General features: G+C 36.1%; 3 protein-coding genes across 7 annotated transcripts in view; all 3 read left to right on the forward strand.

The window, feature by feature from the left end:
- LOC137615456 (trichohyalin-like) overlaps positions 1-3,119 on the forward strand; it is an 8,092-nt gene extending 4,973 nt beyond the window's left edge. Inside the window, exons 2-3 of the mRNA XM_068345344.1 lie at positions 1-1,910; positions 2,162-3,119. The exon at positions 1-1,910 is cut by the window's left edge and continues 1,441 nt beyond it. Of these exons, the coding sequence (XP_068201445.1) occupies positions 1-1,910; positions 2,162-2,168 (1,917 nt within the window). The 3' untranslated portion in view covers positions 2,169-3,119. The remainder of the gene's footprint in view (positions 1,911-2,161) is intronic.
- Positions 1-21,529, forward strand: part of LOC137615455 (neural-cadherin-like) — a 572,326-nt gene that overhangs the window by 483,682 nt on the left and 67,115 nt on the right. The window lies entirely within an intron of this gene.
- Papst2 (PAPS transporter 2) overlaps positions 8,416-21,529 on the forward strand; it is a 199,073-nt gene continuing 185,959 nt past the window's right edge. Inside the window, exon 1 of the mRNA XM_068345350.1 lies at positions 8,416-8,560. The gene's annotated coding sequence lies outside the window, so the exon portion shown is untranslated. The remainder of the gene's footprint in view (positions 8,561-21,529) is intronic.

A 21,529-nucleotide genomic window follows, 5' to 3' on the forward strand; every position in this document is an offset into this window, starting at 1 on the left:
AGCCCTGATGATGTCAGCAGAAAAGGAGAGGAAACATTAGAATCAAGGCCTGATGATGTCAGCAGAAAAGGAGAGGAGACATTAGAATCAAGGCCTGATGATGTCGACAGAAAAGGAGAGGAGGCATTAGAATCAAGGCCTGATGATGTCAGCAGAAAAGGAGAGGATACATTAGAATCAAGGCCTGATGATATCAACAGAAAAGGAGAGGAGGCATTAGAATCAAGGCCTGATGATGTCAGCAGAAAAGGAGAGGAGACATTAGAATCAAGGCCTGATGATGTCAGCAGAAAAGGAGAGGAGGCATTAGAATCAAAGCCTGATGATGTCAATAGAAAAGGAGAGGAGGCATTAGAATCAAGGCCTGATGATGTCAACATAAAAGGAGAGGAGGCATTAGAATCAAGGTCTGATGATGTCAGCAGAAAAGGAGAGGAGACATTAAAATCAGGGCCTGGTGATGTCAGCAGAAAAGGAGAGGAGGCATTAGAATCAAGGCCTGATGATGTCAGCAGAAAAGGAGAGGAGACATTAGAATCAAGGCCTGATGATGTCAGCAGAAAGGGAGAGGAGGCATTAGAATCAATGCCTGATGATGTCGACAGAAAAGGAGAGGAGACATTAGAATCAAGGCCTGATGATGTCGACAGAAAAGGAGAGGAGACATTAGAATCAAGGCCTAATGATGTCAGCAGAAAAGGAGAGGAGGCATTAGAATCAAGGCCTGGTGATGTCAGCAGAAAAGGAGAGGATACATTAGAATCAAGGCCTGATGATGTCAGCAGAAAAGGAAAGAATACATTAGAAGCGCCTAAGCCTATCCTGACCCCTTTGGATGCCTTGAATGTTGTAAACTTTGACCCAGAAAAACCATTTATCGGCAAAACAGAAAACACCGAGGAATTTGAAGCTTCAGTCAAGTACAAAATCGAAACCATTGCTTATGGAATCGACTTCTTCACAAAAGCACTAGATCCCATTTTTAGCAAACTATTACAGGACTCTGCATCGATTTTAATAAAGTTTCCTTACAGAATAATGCCACAAGATCCTGCAGTGGTACTAAACTGCAAGAAAGGCTTTCTGAAATGTATTGATTATTTGTCAAGAATATTTGCATATTATGGACTATCAATAACAGACTGGATTGAACGTCTGGATATTAATACTTTTTTCAGTCACTATGAGTATTGCATGAATATGACTGATAGAAACTTAACAATGAAGCATTTAGAATGGCTAAGTTGCCATAGTAACCCTTTACGCGGTGAAGTACCTCCAAATCCAGTCAATTTTACCAACAGTACGTCTGCTGAGATGGTAGAACATTACAAATTCCTCTTGACGTCCATGCAGTTTATGTGTTGGTATACTACAAATAAAGTCAGGTATCTGAAGGTATCCAGGCCTTGTCTCTACAATCATTCGGATCCTGTCGAGTGTGCTTATGGTGCCTTCTGTCCAAAACCTTGCTGGGACGTAGGAAGTAACAATGATACCTGTACAAGCAAGGGAAGCACAGGGAAGTGCCAAGTTGCGTTTGAGGATAACGGGAACTTTTACCACCTCCTCACACAAGGCATTAACGTCACCTGCTTTTGCAAAGAGGGCTATGCGTTCAATAAGAAGGTGCGCGGTTGCGTTGGTAAGTTTTACGAAAGAACGCTGACACATTCCTGTGACCCACAGACACAAGACCCTCTGTATCTTCCAGGCCGTGTTTTATGTCGGTGCAAAGTAGGATATCTATGGAAAAGCGATGAAAGAAAATGTCAGATGATCAAAGAGAAGCCCGGTGCTCCAGTTGTAGACCAAGACATAAGTTTTCCAGTAGACAACCCCTTCTATAAAATGTTCCTGAAAGACTTGGTGGAACATTACCTCAGGTTGATAACTTTGGTGTTCGAAAGGTAAGCAAGGTCTTTTCAATTGACTTTCTTCTTTTCATCTTATATATTTGTTTCAATATTTGTTTGTTATAAAGAAGAATGATTATTTTCATACCAGCAGATTCACATATGATCCGTTGTTGACAAATTACATGAATTACGTTTTGCTTTTTTAAAAAGTCTGATATTTATTAGAAAGGTTCGCTTTCGAAGGAACGCATATTTCCTTTAGAGAATTTACATATGTCCCCCCTTTTTTTTTTACATTTCAGAGAATAATGGGTGTCTTGCACAAAGTAGGGTATCTGGGATAATATGGATGGAGTTTAAAGAGGGTCATACACGTTCAAAAAAGCGTCAAAATTTTGCATCAAAATTTTGATGCAAAATTTGAGTGTGTGTAGGACGTTTTGATGTCAAAAAAAGATTTGAAGCAAAATTTTGATTGGTCAAATCCGTTTGATATTTTTTGATGAGTCGTCAAATTTTTGATGCGTGTGTGGGCTCCTGTCAAAATTTTTATCAAACTCTTTAGTCTTTGGACCATTTCCGACGTTTACCATGAGGTTTATCAGAGTCCAGTGCCAACACTAGTGCTGTGGCCACTGATGCATCCATGTCGAAGATTTTGACGATACTGAATTTTGATGGGAAAAATGCCTAAACGTGTGTGGGCAATTATGCTTCAAAATTTTGTATCAAAGTTACACATCAAAATTTTTATGCAAAATTTTGACGCTTTTTTTGAACGTAGAGTGAAGTGCTATTTCCTGTCAAATAGATGTTACCTAGTTCAAATGGATTTTGATCCCAGTAGTAATGATGCCAGACCACTCACTCAATCACTCAGTCAAATGTGATTGAAGAAAAATGAAAGTGTTGTGAAGGATTGTTAGTGATACTGCATTACGGTTCACAGTTACTTAGAACATTTGTTTATGTTATTAAAAGTAGCATTTTTTAAATCTTCCAAATCAAGTGGAAGGGTAATCTAGTTATTTTATTAACTTTGAAACTTGAGTCATATATAGGCAATTTTTTTCAGCTCCCAAAATAGTTATCTTAGCATTGATACACTCAAAGGTGGAATTATTTGCATCAAAATGCAACTTAATTAGCTCTTATTAGCTTTAAAACTTGAGTTATATCTAGACTATTTTTTTTGCTTCCAAAATAAAGTGGTCTTAGCATTGATACACTTATAGGTGAAATTATATACATCAAAATAAAAATTTAAGTATTTGGTTTCCAACCAGAGAATCTTTACTCCAAGCAGCAATCAAAATAGACAAAAAAAAAAATGTATATACACTACAGTCTCATTCAAAACTTATGTTGTAAATACAAATAAAATTTGGATCTATATATTCATGGCAATATTGTTATCTCACTTCTGATCTCAAGAACTGAAATACAGTGTTGGCTCCAAAATAAAGGAAGCCATTGTGTGTTGATTAAAACATATAGATTAATATTGCAAAGGACTTTTGTATCCTATGGACCATTTATATTGTGTCCTCAACTCCTGGACTTTCCACCCCCAAAAAGGAATTAGATTTTAGTTGTGGTTTTCTTTTGTAATCATAATAAAAAGGAATAGTATTTTCAAGTGTTAGCCTTTCATCTCAGGCCAAACGTACTTGAAGGATTTTCCTAATTACTCAATACTGTATTGAGTACTTGGCTAAATCCTTCATTCTTTTTATTACTCATTTACTTTTAGAATGGGGATTTGGTTGAAATTGACTGTTATTTTCATCAATAAATTATTATTTTTCTATATGATTTTTTTTATTAATATCCTCTAAAGATTTACTATGTAGTAGCAGTCTGAATTTGTTCATTATTTACAGACTGGTGCAACTAGGAAAACGATTTTGAAAAACCTCTATACAACTAGAGGGGCACTCAGTAGAGCGCAGACCTCCGCCGCGGCAGCTTATTTCTCGACCTTTTGTTTGACCTTGACCTTAAAATGTATTAATTGGCTTGAATTTTCATACACTCAAATATGAACTAAGTTTGAAGTGTCTGTGACAACAATGTCCAAAATTATGACTGATTATGAGAATTGGAGATTTTGCTTGACTGTGACCTTAACCTTCCAAAATTTAATAATTTCCAGCTTTTTACATAACAGTTAATCCCTGCAAGTTTCAAAACTACGATTATATTTGTGGCCTGGAAGCTGTTCACGAAGAAACACACAAATAGGGGCGAAAACATAACCTCCTCCTATCTTCGTTAGCGGAGGTAATGAAGTATAAATCGAGAACTTCCCACGAGCCATGAAAGAAGTGGCTCAAGGTGTGGTAGCATGTTAATTGAATTATTATAAAATCTTCCATCAACTCTGAACCATTTTTACAAACAAAAAATTAATAATCCTACATATACTGGGTTTAACAATGACAGGCAATTTAAGCTTCAGCCTAGTTTCACATCGTAAACTCTTTACGAAATTACTGCCTTAGACAGACTGGAGACTACTGAAATTACTGCCTTAGACAGACTGGAGACTACTGAAATTACTGCCTTAGACAGACTGGAGACTACTGACATTACTGCTTTAGACAGACTGGAGACTACTGAAATTACTGCCTTAGACAGACTGGAGACTACTGAAATTACTGCCTTAGACAGACTGGAGACTACTGAAATTACTGCCTTAGACAGACTGGAGACTACTGAAATTACTGCCTTAGACAGACTGGAGACTACTGAAATTACTGCCTTAGACAGACTGGAGACTACTGAAATTACTGCCTTAGACAGACTGGAGACTACTGAAATTACTGCCTTAGACAGACTGGAGACTACTGAAATTACTGCCTTAGACAGACTGGAGACTACTGACATTACTGCCTTAGACAGACTGGAGACTACTGACATTACTGCCTTAGACAGACTGGAGACTACTGACATTACTGCCTTAGACAGACTGGAGACTACTGACATTACTGCCTTAGACAGACTGGAGACTACTGACATTACTGCCTTAGACAGACTGAGACTACTGACATTACTGCCTTAGACAGATTGGAGACTACTGACATTACTGCCTTAGACAGACTGGAGACTACTGAAATTACTGCCTTAGACAGACTGGAGACTACTGAAATTACTGCCTTAGACAGATTGGAGACTACTGAAATTACTGCCTTAGACAGACTGAAGACTACTGAAATTACTGCCTTAGACAGACTGGAGACACTAAAGTTGCGCCATCTACAATGCTGATATCATGGTTTTATTTATGTCACTTTCTGGAAGACATTGCCTCTGCAAAGATGGTTTTATGATTTTCATTCATTTCCAATATACCAGATTCTTTAATTTAATAATAAACAGTTAACTACTTCCATTGTTCAGTGGCTACGTTCCTCTTGGAAAGGGGTAGAAGAGACTCTTAAGCTAGGGTAAGCAGCTCTTCTAAGAGATGGACACTCCAGACATTGCCTCTGCAAACATGGTTTTATGATTTTTATCCATTTCCAATTTAACAGATTCTCTAATTTGATAATAAACAGTTAACTACTTCGATTGTCCAGTGGCTACGTTCCTTTTGGAAAGGGCAGAAGAGACTCTTAAGCTAGGGTAAGCAGCTCTTCTAAGAGATGGACACTCCGAAACCAAACCATTGTTCTCTAGGCTTGGGTAGTGCCATAGCCTCTGTACCATGACCTTCCAGTCTTTGATTAGAGTTATCTTGCTTGAGAGTATCCTCAGGTACACTATTCTATCGTACTTTTTCTCATCTTATTGTTTTAAGTTTGTATAGTTTATATATGAAAGATCTATTTCAATGTTAATGGTTTAAAAATATCTTATTTTAATTGTTTATTACTTTTCATGTAGTTTATCTTTTAATGCTGTTACGAGTCTTGAAATATTTTGATTATTCATTACTTTTTTTATAGTTTCCTTATTTCCTTGTTACCTTTCTTCACTGAGATATTTTTCTCTGTTGGGACCCTTGGGGGGCTAATAGCATCCTGCTTTTCCAACTAGGGTTGTAGCTTAGCTAGTAATAATGATAATAATGATGATAATAATAACACTATGTGCTTTATACGTTTAATTATTGTACTGCAATTACACAAGCTTACCATACACTCGGTGGGTATTCGTATATTTATATCACAGATTTCGAGTTTGCTGAAAATGCCAGTTTATCAACAGGTCAGCATTGAATTTGAAGTCGGTTTAATTTATATTTTCTCTGACGTCACTACGCATATCTATCTCTAGATTACAAGTTCAATATCGTATAAATAGAGAGATTATATCCCTAGAAAATAAGTGGTCAGTCGTAGGTAGCCTATGTCATTTTCACCAAGCCTTAAATTAAGTCCTACATGGCAACTCATATACGGCTCGTTGGCGCCTGTACCGGTAAACGTTAAGCTAATATAGCTGCATATGTTAACCTCCTTTCATTCTGGTAATATTCCTCTCCTGTTTAAAACGAGTATTTAACTTGGTTAAGGTTGTAAGCAATGCCACCGAAGTAGACAATGACGAAGATTCCGAGAAATATCGGCAGCAAGGTTTGGGCTACTTTGTTGAAAAGCTTCGGGTCGGTTTTCAAGATGCTCGCCATCTTAGGCACTTGCTGGAAGAAGAAGATGAATAGTCAGTGACTCAGTTTGTAAACATTAGGTTGAGTTGCAACATCGTGTATTAAACACACGAATCGAAATAGAAAAAAAAAAAAACATTGGCTTTTAATCTGCATGAGCTGCAATGCATTTTGAAAACTATATGATCACATGCAAAGCTATTTAGCGTTGGTAATATGACAATGAAACAATCTCCAATAGATTCAGTAGATTTGAGAATAAAGCCCTCAGAAGGATATTGGGAATTGAATGGCAGGACAGGATTAGAAATGAAACTATAAGAGAGATTACTCGAGTGCCATATGTGGACGAGATCATGATGAGGGGTAGATGGAGAGGGTTTGGGCATGCTTTTCGCACTTCCCAATAGAGATTGGTTTACCAAACGTTCAGCTGGGCTCCACAAGGCACTAGAAGAGTTGAAAGACGTAGGCTTACATGGCTGAGGACTATGAAGTGTGAAGTAGGAGATGATGAATAGAGAAGTACTGAATTAAAAGCTCAAGATAGAGACGACTGGTGAAATCTAGCTGAGGCCCTTTGCGTCAATATGCATAGGAGGAGATGATAATGATGATAAATATGTTAGTGTTTATATGTAGACTGATAAACACAATCAAATTATATTCTTTTTTAAATAATATTTTCATTATTGAAAAACGTAGTGTTTCATGATCAGTAAGGTATACAGTTATATCTGTATTTCACGTAATTGGCCATAAAACCAATCTATGATAAAACAATGATTTACAATTCTCTAGAAAGTATAATGTTTATATGACTACTCATAAGAAATGGTCCTTCAAATTTGATTGTAAATATCTTGGTGCTACTTATGGAAGTAGGCCTACAGAAAAGTTTGAATATAATTTTATTTTATTGTTTTCAGGTAGATTGATGAATACGTCACCTAATTAACGATAAAAATGATTAAGTTATGATTTTCTCCGATGAGTTTGTTTAATATTTTCAGTGATTTTGCCTCATTAATATATTTTTTTCTGTTAATTGTTTTGTAACAAGATTCGCAATGATTGTAGCTCCAAATAACATTTATACTCCAAATTGTACAATGTACATTTGTACACCTCGAGGTTAGATTTGAAATGATTAGTAAACATTCATGTGTTTTTTTGTAAGGCATTGCGCTCTAAACAGAAAATTCAGTATACAGATATTTCACTTAAGGGTACACTGACACTTTATTCCATCTTATTCTCTTTCTCTTGGTTTTTAAAAGTGTGTATAGTTTATATAGGAAATATTTATTCTAATGTTGTTGCTGTTCTTGAAATATTTTATTCTAATTGTAAACACTTTTCTTGTAGTTTCCTTATTTTCTTTCCTCATTGGGCTATTTTCCCTGTTGGAGCCCTTGGGCTTATAGCATTCTGCTTTCCAAACTAGGTTTGTAGCTTAGCAAGTAATAATAATAATAATAATAATAATAATAATAATAATAATAATAATAATAATAATAATAATCTTTTCAGTGATTTTGCCTCAGATTAATAGAATTTTTCTGTTCATTATTTTTTAAATAAATTTGCAAAGTATGACCGTATCTCAAAGTAACATGTACTTAAAATTGTAGTGTGCATTTGTGTACACTGTACAATTAAACAGTCATGTGGTATTTGTAAGGCTTTGCGCTCTAAACAAAAATCAGTATATAAATATTTCACTTGTAACCCCCCAAAAACGAAACTTCAAATTGAAAATAAAGTGTCACACTTTAATACCACTTACGTAATTCAAAATACTTCTCGAAATATCTTTTTTGAGTTCTGAGATTTAAGCAAAATGCAATTTACCTTTCCAGAACGATCACTGGCGCTGAGAACCTGAATGGGTGTCCTGACCCCCTGGCGGTCGACGATGGAATTAATGATTACGAGCAACATGACCATGACGAAATCGGCCAAGATGCAGAAGATGAACCAGACGTCTATCAGCTTCATGTAGGCAGTTTTGGGTAACCCGGAAGCTATCTGAAATGGAAGAGGTCGATGGTGTACTTCTAATGCTTCAGTTATTTCTATTAATAAGGTATTTTGTTTTTATTATTTGTTTATTTTCACTGTTTTGGCTGAATGTACCGAACTCGGTTTTTTCCTTTTCGAAAGGATTCGAGTTTATATTTTTGTTGTTTGAATGCGAATGTAACAACGGGATAAAATTCATCATTATTATTATTATGGTCGGTCGGTCCAGAAGAGTCTTTTCTACCCTTGCCAAGAGGAAATTGGCCACTGAACACTGACAATGCAGTATTTAACCCCTTGGGTGATGAAGAATTTCTTAGTAATCTCAAGTGTTGTCAGGTGTATGAGGATAGAGGAGAATCTGTAAAGAATAGGCCAGACTATTCGATATATGTGTAGGCAAAGGGAAAGTGAACCGCAACCAAAGAGAAGAATCCAATGTAGTACTGCCTGGCCAGTCAAAGGACCAATTAACTCTCTAGCGGTAGTATCTCAACGGGTGGCTAGTGCCCTGGCCAACATACTACCCATAAAATCAAGTCGAATCGTTTGTGACGTAACAGAATCATCACAAAGAACGTTACCTGCGAGAAAAGCGACGCCAACACGAGCAGTGAAGTCAGGGACACCATCACTCTGTTGGTGAAATCCTCCAGAGAGAAGTAGAAGGTGCTGTAGGAGATGATCACGAGGAGGAAAGTCGGGATGTAGGCTCCGCTGATGTAGTACCCGTACAGGTTGGTTAGAACTATCTGGATTTGTTGGCCGCTTTTGTTCTGATAGATCATCGACTCGTGTTCGATACTGGTCACCTTTTTTTTGAAAAGAAATGAAGACAAAGAAGAAAATCAGTTGCTGGAAAGACAAAGAAAATCAGTTGCTGGAAATTGACCTCTAAGAAAGGGATACTTGTAGTTCAAGTTACCTTATCGTAGAATGCTATAAGTTCGAGGGATCCAACGGGGAAAATAGCCCAGCGAGGAAAGGAGATAAGGAAATTACAAGTAATTGACAGCTAGAATGAAATATTTTCAGAACAGCAACATCTTCCAAAAAAAATTTCCACATATAAACTATGAAAACTTCAAAACGTAGGCCTAATGTTAGCCTACCTTGCTGCTATTTCAAAAGCCCTTGAATTGTGTTACTATTGGCCTAAAGTTGTAGATTTTAACAAACGTTAGTTTATATATATATATATATATATATATATATATATATATATATATATATATATATATATATATATATATATATATATATGTGTGTATATATATATATATATATATATATATATATATATATATATATATATATATATATATATATATATATATATATATATATATATAGATAGATAGATAGATAGAAAGATCTGCGAAGATAATAATAGTCCATGATACTCTTCATGACGTTCTTCGAATTGGTAACCACTTCAAGAATTTTTTGAATAGAAAAACTGTCATTTCTTTTCTAACCATCCAATAATTTTTTTGGGGGGAGGGCGTCAAAACCTTTCAAATTATCCACGCTTCTCGCTGAATGATTTCCCCAATTTCAATGTTTGACTATTTACATAATTTACCTCAAATCCACATATCCAATTATCCAAATCAATCCGAATATCCACGCCAATTTAGACTCATCTTCTGTGTACGGTGATCTTGGGTGGTTTAATTTCTCTGATTTATTAAATTACACAAACAAAGTATAAACAAAGACCTTCTAGACGTACTTTTCATTGACAACTCCAACGTCGACGCCAGTGTCGACAACGACATTAATGCAAACGTTGCCAAAGCCAACGTCGACGGCAGTGTTGGCAACTCGAAAACCAGCCTTTTCGGATGTCTATAGACTCGGTTCATCTCCTCCTACGCTTATTGACGCAAAGGGCCTCGGTGAGATTTCGTCAGTCGTCGCTATCTTGAGCTTGTAATTCAATAATTCATTCATCATCTAGCTTCCTAGTCCTCAGCCATGTAGGCCTTGGACTTCCAACTCTTCTAGTCCCTTGTGGAGCCCATCATCTTCTTCATCTCCTCCTACGCCTATTGACGCAAAGGGCCTCGGTTAGATTTCTCCAGTCGTCTGTATCTTGAGCTTGTAATTCAATACTTTTCTATTCATCATCTCGTACTTCGCGCTTCTTAGTCCTCAGCCATGTAGGGCGGGGTCTTCCAACTCTTCTAGTGCCTTGTTGAGCCCAGTTGAAAGTTTGGTGAACTAATCTCTCTTGGGGAGTGCGAAGAGCATGCCCGAACTAACCATGTAGGCCTGGGTCTTCCAACTCTTCTAGTGTCTTGTGGAGTCCAGTTGAAAGTTTGGTGAACTAATCTCTCTTGGGGAGTGCAAAGAGCATGCCCAAACTAACCATGTAGGCCTGGGCTTCCAACTCTTCTAGTGCCTTGTGGTGCCCAGTTGTAAGTTTTGTGAACTAATCTCTCTTGGGGAGTGCGAAGAGCATAACCAAACAATCTCCATCTACCCCTCATCATGATCTCATCCACATACAACACTCGATTAATCTCTCTTATAGTTTCATTTCTAATCCTGTCCTGCCATTTAACTCCCAATATCCTTCTGAGGGGTTTGTTCTCAAATATACTAAATTTATTGGAGATTTATTTAAATGCAATTTAACCTATATAAACAGTTTGTTTTCGAAATTTTTTTTTATCTGATGGGATGACTTATATTGTAGTATATTGTTTGACACTTCTTCAGTGAAATTGAATTAGAAGTGATGAAAGAGATGAAGAGACTGTTCACATTTATAGGCCCAAGTTTGAAAGTAAGAGAGAGAGAGAGAGAGAGAGAGAGAGAGAGAGAGAGAGAGAGAGAGAGAGAGAGAGAGAGAGAGAGAGAGAGAGAGGAGTTATCCCAAGGTTCTACAACGAAATAATGAATTAGACTTATGAAACACAAGGTTAAAGGTGTTCAATAAGTGTTAAAACTATGATTCCTTAGATTTAAAAGCCAGAAGTACGAATGTTGTAATGCATTTAACAGAGGTTTGAAAAAAATAATATATGAGTGGTATGTGTTAAAAGATCAACATCCTGAGAGAGAGAGAGAGAGAGAGAGAGAGAGAGAGAGAGAGAGAGAGAGAGAGAGAGAGAGAGAGAGAGAGAGAGAGAGAGAGAGAGACACTTAACGGATAATATACCTACCTTCGTCTGTAATTTTTTTTTTATTTCAAGTTTAACACTGAAATGTAGCTTTTGCGTTACTTATAATAATTAATCATTCAGTTTTTCTTATTTATTTCCCTTCTGTCTACAATCCAATGTCTATTAGACTGTATTACTGATAGGGCTTATTGTCTACTGAAAGAATCCATAGCTATAAGTGTTACAAAATATAGCAGATAATAATTAAGATATTACTATTTACTATTACTCATAAGTTATTATAATGGTATTCTTTAATAGTGTACACAACCCGTCAAAATAACTGATAGATATTTAGATAGATATGCACACACACACACACACACTCATCAAGTTATGACTACTCTCTCTTCACCCTACCCGAGGGATGGGGAGAACGGAGCGTGACTGGAAATGATATATATATATATATATATATATATATATATATATATATATATATATATATATATATATATATATATATATATATATATATATATATATATATATTATAGCCAGACAATTTCTCTTTATTATATTAGGAAGATTATGCCAAAGTTTTGACAATGCATAGTCTAATTCAACGGGATTTTTTCACATACATAAATTTCAGTAAATAGAATACAGAAATGTGTTCATGAAATTAGTTATTTGATAAGGGAGACTTTAACACCTCTGTTCTTAAAAAAAATATTTTTTGTTCATAGAACGATAATTTTTGTTCTTAGAACGATAGTTTCTGTTCTAGAACGATAATTTCTGTTCATAGAACGATAATTTCTGTTCTTAGATCGATAATTTCTGTTTATAGAACGATTATTTCTGTTCATAGAACAATAATTTCTGTTCTTAGAACGATAATTTCTGTTCATAGAACGATAATTTCTGTTCTTAGATCGATAATTTCTGTTTATAGAACGATCATTTCTGTTCTAGAACGATCATTTCTGTTCTAGAACGATCATTTATGTTCTAGAACGATAATTTCTGTTCTTAGAACGATGATTTCTGTTCTAGAACGATCATTTCTGTTTATAGAACAATAATTTCTGTTCTAGAGCGATAATTTCTGTTCATAGAACGATAATTTCGGTTCCTGAGCGATAATTTCTGTTCATAGAACGATAATTTCTGTTCTTAGAACGATAATTTCTGTTCTTAGAATGATAATTCATAACAAATAAACATTAACTTTTGCAGAATCTCGCGAAATTTCATAAGGTAACGTTAATAGAATTAGCGTTGAAGATCCAAAATTAACTTTTGCAGAATAAATGTAAAAGGAAAAAAAAAAGTTTGCAGAATTTATACAAAAGATTTAAAAACAAACATATGCAGAATAGTTTTCTTATTATTATTATTATTATTATTATTATTATTATTATTATTATTATTATTATTAAATGCTAAGCTACAACCCTAGTTGGAAAAGCAGGATGCTATAAGCCCAGGGGCCCCAACAGGGAAAATAGCCCAGTGAGGAAAGGAAATAAGAAAAAATAAAATATTTTAGGAATAGTAACAATATTAAAATAAATAATTCATCATCTACTTGTCCCAATAACGAACAGCTTGCAGAATTTAGACAAAGATTTAAACCAAACATTTGCAGAATAGTTTTCTTACCAGTAGACATTTTCCATTATCTACTCGTCCCAAATAACGAACAGCTACACGCAATTACCTTAACTCATCCAGTCCATTGCATGATTATTAACATAATCACTCAACGGTTGATTCAAGACTACAGTAAGTACTGCCATTAGACTCATTCGATAAATTCCACCAGGTTCAGGTTCAGGTTCTGGGGTGAGGCATAGCCCTTACAAAGGCGCCTCTGTGTCTTTTAGTTTTGTGTGTTCCTTATTTTCACTAGTTTTTCTCTTTTCATCCACATTTGTTGAAGTATACTTTTCTTATTTTCAATATTCTCTTCACAAAAAAGGAATTTTCCAACTGTTTGTGCACTATCTTCTTCGTATGGTTGTTGTAGCTCAATTGCTTTTATTCTTATATCACTAAAAATACAAAACTACCTCTAAACTACCACTCACCAGGTATTCGAGAAGCCGCCTCGTACCGGTAAATTCCACCATATTGAGCACAGTGCTGACGTAATGTTGGGTGTAGTCCCCCACGTAGAAGATGAGCGGGCAGCGCTGGGAGTCGAAGGGGTACATTGTCAAGTCGAAGGTGCACATCAGAGTGACTGTGAGCTCTCGCTCCAGCATCAGGATGTTGCCACTGCCGGAGAAGAACAAGTCTGGAAATAAAGCAGGATTTAGTAAATTAGCTGTTTATGATGGGGGATTTATTAGTTTTTTTTTTTTGTCATTTTGTGGGAAGAGCCTTGTGGCTAGTGTAGTTATTATTATTATTATTATTATTATTATTATTATTATTATTATTATTATTATTATTATTATTATTATTGGATTTAGTAAATAAGCTGTTTATGATGGGGGAATTATTAGTTTTTTTTTTGTGGAAAGAGACTTGTGGCTAGTGTAGTTATTATTATTATTATTATTATTATTATTATTATTATTATTATTGGATTTAGTAAATAAGCTGTTTATGATGGGGGAATTATTAGTTTTTTTTTGTGGAAAGAGACTTGTGGCTAGTGTAGTTATTATTATTATTATTATTATTATTATTATTATTATTATTATTATTGGATTTAGTAAATAAGCTGTTTATGATGGGGGAATTATTAGTTTTTTTTTGTGGAAAGAGACTTGTGGCTAGTGTAGTTATTATTATTATTATTATTATTATTATTATTATTATTATTATTATTATTATTATTATTATTATTGGATTTAGTAAATAAGCTGTTTAGGATGGGGGATTTATTAGTTTTTTTTATTATATTTTTGTGGAAAGAGCCTTGTGGCTAGTGTAGTTATTATTATTATTATTATTATTATTATTATTATTATTATTATTATTACTTGCTAAGCTGCAACCCTAGTTGGAAAAGCAGGATGCTATAAGCCCATGGACCCCAACAGGGAAAATAGCCCAGTGAGGATAGGAAACAAGGAAAAATAAGATATTTTATGAACAGTAACATTAAAATAAATATTTCCTATATAAACTATAAATACTTTAACAAAACAAGAGGAAGAGAAATTAAATAGAATAGTGTGCCCGAGTGTCCCCTCAAGCAAGAGAACTCCAACCCAAGACAGTGGAAGACCATGGTACAGAGGCTATGGCTCTACCAAGACCAGAGAATAATGGTTTGATTTTGGAGTGTCCTTCTCCTAGAAGAGCTGCTTACCACAGCTAAAGAGTCTCTTCTACCCTTACCAAGAGGAAAGTGGCCACTGAACGATATTCTGAATAATGAGTCAAATGTTAGGCTAAGTTAGGTTAAATATATGTGCTTTCATGAACTAAATCTAAGTTACAGTTTAACCATATGAGACTGGCAGGCAAATTCATAGCACTATTATTTCTAAAGATATGATTTGATTGATGTAATTGGGCTATATGGCCCAGCCCTTGGACTGGGGAAGTCTCATCCCTGAGAAGGAGTCTTTTAGCTAGTTTGCTAGTGTGCTCTACCTGTTCAAGACCCATCCACTCTTTTGTAGAACTGATTACCCCTACTAATACAGGTCTTAGTAAGTGCTTGTAAGTTCAAACTCGCAGTAAATGTTTTTATGTTGAACAGGCTTACATAGGTCCTTTTATAGTTTATATATCAAATATCTGTTTTAATGTTGTAACTATTTTTAAAATGATTTATTTTAATTTTTCATCATTTCTTATATCGTGTATTTATTTCCTTATTTGCTTTCCTCACTGGGCTATTTTTTCCCTGTTGGAGCCCTTGCGCTTATAACATCTTGCTTTTCCAACTAGGGTTGTAGCTTAGTTAGTAATAATAATAATAATAATAATAATAATAATAATAATAATAATGATAATGATGATAATAATAATAATAAAGCAGGTCTTAGTAGTGCTTACAAATATCACTTGCAAGAATAAGATGCTGAAAAGACAGCCACAAAATTCACCAATTCTCTCACCTTCATCAAGACGTTTGTCATCATCTGGCTCAGGATCAGAGAGCCTTTGGCCCCATCCGGTCGTGCTTAGAATCTCAGATGTGGCAATGCTCTGGTCCGCCCCTAGAAGTGTAACGTCTGGGTACCATATGACATCGACTATGTCGTCTATGAGATTCAAATTCTTCGAATCGTGTAGATTTTTGTACTGGATGCGTGAATCGTACCAGCTTCTCGTGATCAAGAAGTCCACCACGAGATGAGAATCCAACAAACTAAACTTTCTGATCAGACGGATCATGAAGTCAATGTTGATCTGTGCAGGCGTCGAACTGTCAATTTTTGGTGGGGGTATGCGTTTGTCATACCCAGATGGCAGTATGACAGTGACGCAGCCCAGTTCGTCCCCTCGATCGGCGCAGTCTAGTTCTAAATCACATCTCTTGTCTATCTTGATGCAGGACCCATCGCTGCAGGTGTACATTCCATTTGGGCAAGATGTCAGCTTAAGCTTGATTTGTTTCCCGGGACATTTGTCCCCGACAACCTCAAATTCATGCACGCCAACTGGATAGTCCAACTCAGATTTTCTCAGCATCCTCGCTTGCACATTGGGTTCAGCGATTTGGTACATGGTCCAGGTGTAATCATACGCCGACTGACTGTTATTCCAAGCTATTTTAGTCCAGCTCATGCCATTGAAAACGGGACGTTCGTTTATTCTGTTGTAGACATAATACTGTCTGTCAAATATTGACTCTGCACACAGGCCCCTGATCTTGAGTGGTTTGGCATCGTCAAACTGACATGCAGTGCAGACACTTCTGGCACAGAGTTCAATATCCCAGTTGCCATCTCTTGTGATATCAGAAGATTCTGAAAAGGTCTGAGAAATAACGCACAGTGCATCCTCAGCCTTTGGACTTATTTCAACTTCAAAATTCTTAAAGGTCGACGGCTCTTTTGTGAAAGCATTTTGCCATATTTGTTTCTTATTGTCCCAGTTGATGCCTATCCACACGCCGCTGGACTTCTCATAAGCAGAGCATTTCAGCACATAATTGTTGCCTTCCTTGTATAGCGCCAGATTATCTTCATCGTTCACAGGCAGAGCCATCTTGCCATTCAATATCGAGCAAAAGTGAATTGCCTCCTTGTAACTGCGCGGCTCAGGAAATACGGAGTAAATCTTGTTGTTCGGAGGACAGGTTTTCAAGTTCCTCTTCTCTTCGGTGTAAGCCCCAAGCGTGAAGTCCTGCGTAATGTTATGGAAATGCATGAGGGGAGAAGTATCTCTTATGGGGTCATCATTACACTGAATGTATTCAATCATTTCCTCTTCGGTAGCCAAACTGTTCGTCAAGTACAGGTCTGCCATGATCCCGTTGAAGCTCTGCTCCCTGTCAGTCCCACCTCCAGGTTCGTCTTGATCCTGACCCAGGATTACTATCCCGCCTCCTTTCACGAACAGTGGTTCTCGAAGTCCTTTCCGCTGCAAGGAACCGGGAAGGTAATCATTACATTCTTTGATTAAACAGAGGAAGAACCATATTTTTTTTAACTTTATATCTTTCTAAGTGCTTCGGTAGTGTGGATTTGACAATGAACGAGCAATGTGCGGTGTGAAATATTGAATGCCTTGGAATATATATGGTAAAATGGCTGTGAAGGCTCTGTAGAGAGTAGGGTTCCCCTGTAGTATAGAGTAGGGTTCCCCTGTAGTATAGAGCAGGGTTCCCCTGTAGTAGAGAGTAGGGTTCCCCTTGTAGAGAGTAGGGTTCCCCTGTAATAGAGAGTAGGGTTCCCCTGTGGTATAGAGTAGGGTTCCCCTTGTAGAGAGTAGGGTTCCCCTGTAGTATAGAGTAGGGTTCCCCTATAGTATAGAGTAGGGTTCCCCTTGTAGAGAGTAGGGTTCCCCCTGTAGAGAGTAGGGTTCCCCCTGTAGAGAGTAGGGTTCCCCTGCAGTATAGAACCAGAAAAACAGCCCTTAAAGTAAGTAAAGTACATGCTACTTACCGAATCCTCCAAGGTACCCTCACTGGTGCCAAAGGAGTGGACGAAAGTCACCTTCAGTGACGAGAGATTCACCGCCCCGCAGAAATAGAACCACTTCAGCGGGGTTAGATCCAAGTCGATGATGTGGAAGATCCTCTTACCGCAGCAGGCCATTCGAAGTTCCTTAATGTCGTATTTGATATCTAGGAAATGGATTGAATGACTCAATGGGCGAGAAATAAAAGGGTTTATTGTAATATACTGCTTGGGATGGGAAGTACAACTAAGGATTTTTCGAGTTGATAATTTTTTAACCATCAGTAAGAAGTGTTATTATTATTATTATTATTGTTGTTGTTGTTGTTGTTGTTGTTGATGATGTTATAATAATAATAATAATAATAATAATAATAATAATAATAATAATAATAATAACATCTAGACTTACACGCGAATATTCGAGTTTTCTGAGCGATTAAAAAAAAAAAAAAAAAAAAAAAAAAAAAAAAGAAACTTGTAACTTACGGAAGGCCAATTCATTATCGCTATCACCAGTGGCGTACGAAAAGAAGTAATCCGAATAGCGACTCCTGTAGGAGTAGAGTCTTACGCAGAAGGTGAACTCCTGTAGAGGCGGAAGCGTGTGGTTCCACGTCAGGCCAGACTCCGCCCTCGCTATGTCGTCCGTCTGCAGGTGGACTGCAGCAGCGTCTCCTCCTACGGGAGGTACAGTTGAAAATGAGTTGATTTCAAGATGTATTTTTGATTGTTCGTGAATTCTCTTGTAGTTTATTTCCTTACTTTCTTTCCTCACTGGGCTATTTTTCCCCGTTGGAGCCCTTGGGCTTATAGAATCTTGCTTTTCCAATTAGTGTTGCAGCTTAATCATCATCATCTCTTACGGCGAGGCCCTTTGCGTCAATGGGCGTAGGAGGAGATGATGATGATGAAGCTATAGCCCTAGTTGGAAAAGCAGGATGCTATAAGCCCAAGGGCTCCAACGAGGGTTGTAGCTTAGTTAATAATAATAATAATAATAATAATAATAATAATAATAATAATAATAATAATAATAATAATAATCAAGGTCGCGTTGGTAAGAAAGATAACTTCTTGGAAAACTAGTATGAAATGTAGGTCAACGAATAAGACAGTTAAAAAAGCGTGATAATTGCGTATATTTTTTCGTAAGAGTTCATTAAAACAAATACTGAAACTGTGAGGAAACTATACTGTAATGATGTTTTTGATGAATACATATTATCGATAAATATTTAGTTTATTTACATGCAAAGTGTAAATAATTAAAGTAGGTAGAAAACTCAAATTGTAAATGGTGCCTTTAGTAGAATTAAAATGGAGATATTTTTGATTAATAAGCAGTAGTGTAAGTCATTATTAAATAAACATTAACGGTAGAAAGAATCCTTTAAGACCATATCAATTTAGAAGGCTAGAAGGATATAGCGTTCAGATTTTTACGAGGAACAAGCGTCAGAAACGTTCAGTTAAAATTTACAATAATTACCTTCATTCATTGCAAAGAACGATCCCAACAGTAGCAGCCACGCCAGGTGCGTCCTACCCTGATGACAGAGGAGATAAACAATACAATTACAAGAAGCCAATGTGGAAAATTAATATTTAAACCATATGTGGTATAGTAGGGCGAGGCCATTTTGGACACCTTTTTAATAACCTTTGTACAAAATCTATATTAATAATTTATGACCAAATACCAAACATGTTTTCAAAGGAGGGGGGTCTCATCTATAAAATGGCTTGTTTCATAATCATCAAAGAATTAGAAATTCTCGTATTTCATCAATGAAATAAATATCTTAGAGGCGAGGCAATTTTGGACAGTGAGGCATATTCAACAATGTTTTTAAGGGTACTTAATACTTTTTAAAAACCAGACATACTAATGTTTATAAAGTAGAAGGTTAGGCAATTTCTAATAGCATTTTAGTTTTCGAAAAATAAAAATAGTTTTAGAGATATTGTATCTGTCCAATATTTGCCTTACTTGTCCAAAATTGCCTCTGTCCAAAATTGCCTCTGTCCAAAATTGCCTTACCCTACTATATTCACATATGAAACTATAAGAGATTACTCCTCTAGGAGAAGGCCACTCCAAAATCAAACCACTATTCTCTAGTCTTGGCTATTACCATAGCCTTTGTACCATGGCCTTCCACTCACTTGGGTTAGAGATCTCTTGCTTGAGGGTACACTTGGGCACGCTGTTCTGTCAGGTTTCTCCTCTTCTTGTGTTAAAGTATTTATCGTATATATATGAAATATTTATTTTAATGCTGTTACTGTTCTTAAAATATCCTATTTTAATTGTTAAGTGCTTCTCTTATTTCCATGTTTCCTTTCCTCACTGGGCTATTTTCCCTGTTGGAGGCCCTGGGCTTATAGCATCCTGTTTTTCCAACTAGGGTTGTAGCTTAGCAAATAATAATAATAATGATAATAATAATAATAATAATGTGAAGGAGATCATGGTGAGGGGTAGATGGAGATGGTTTGGGTATGCTCTTCGCACTCCCCAAGAGATTATTCACCAAACATTCAACTGGGTTCAACAAGGGACTAGAAGAGTTGGAAGGCCCAGGCTTACATGGCTGAGGACTATGGAGTGCGAAGTAGGAGATGATGAATTGAGAAGCATTGATTTAAAAGCTCAAGATAGAGACGACTGGTGAAATCTAATCGAGGCCCTTTGCGTCAATATGCGTAGGAGAAGATTATGATGATTACGATTCACTTACTGTCTAATTTCATGGTTATCTTGTAATGTTAACGTTGTCAGTAGTGAACCCCTTTATTTCTTTTTAACTTGGGAGTTTGGTTTTTGTGAATATGAATACCACGTATATTGATAAAGTTAATGTTGAGTATGAAGAAAAATATGCCTCTGAAATTATTGCAATCAGTCAGGTTTTTTTTTTTTTTTTCACCAACATTCTTAACTCCCCTTCATCAGGTCTTGCCTTTCCATGCCACATTCTACTAAATTGAATGTTAAAAGATTGATATAATGTGGCGTACTGGGGTGTAGACTTTTACAGACTGCCGCAATATTCTATTGCAATTTGGTGTAATGAGAAAAGTCTTTATCTCAACATATAGCACAGTTCTTTACGTACTAGAAAATCAATAATACTTGTTGGTAAAGTAACGTTAAGTCTGTTTAGAATTAAAGATTCATTGTTATTAAATCAGAGTTCTATCAGATTTTAGAATAACGGTAACTCTGTATAGAATTAAGAATTCACATTAGCCCAGAGTTCCCTCAGATTTTAGAACAACGATAAATCTGTTCAAAATTATGAATTCATGCCATTGGAGCAAAGTTCCCTCAGATTTTAGAGTAAAGGTAACTATAGAATTAAGAATTCACATTAGACCGAGTTCCCTAGGATTTTAGAATAACGGTAACTCTATAGAATTAAGAACTCACATTAGACCAGAGTTCCCTCAGATTTTAGAATAACGGTAACTCTATAGAATTAAGAATTCACATTAGACCGAGTTCCCTAGGATTTTAGAATAACGGTAACTCTATAGAATTAAGAATTCACATTAGACCAAAGTTCATTCGGATTTTAGAGTAACGATAAATCTGTATAAATTTATGAATTCATGCCATTAAAGCAAAGTTCCCTCAGATTTTAGAATAACGGTAAATCTGTATAGAATCAAGAATTCAAGTCATTAGACCAGTGTTCCCTCAGATTTTAGAGTAACGGTAAATCTGTATAGAATTAAAGATTCCTAGTCATTAGCTTAGAAGTCCCTTACATTTTATAGCATTGTATAAGCACCTGACAGCTAAGCAGTATTTTC

The sequence above is a fragment of the Palaemon carinicauda genome, chromosome 21, assembly GCF_036898095.1.
Source record: "Palaemon carinicauda isolate YSFRI2023 chromosome 21, ASM3689809v2, whole genome shotgun sequence".
Taxonomy (NCBI): Eukaryota; Metazoa; Arthropoda; class Malacostraca; order Decapoda; family Palaemonidae; genus Palaemon; species Palaemon carinicauda.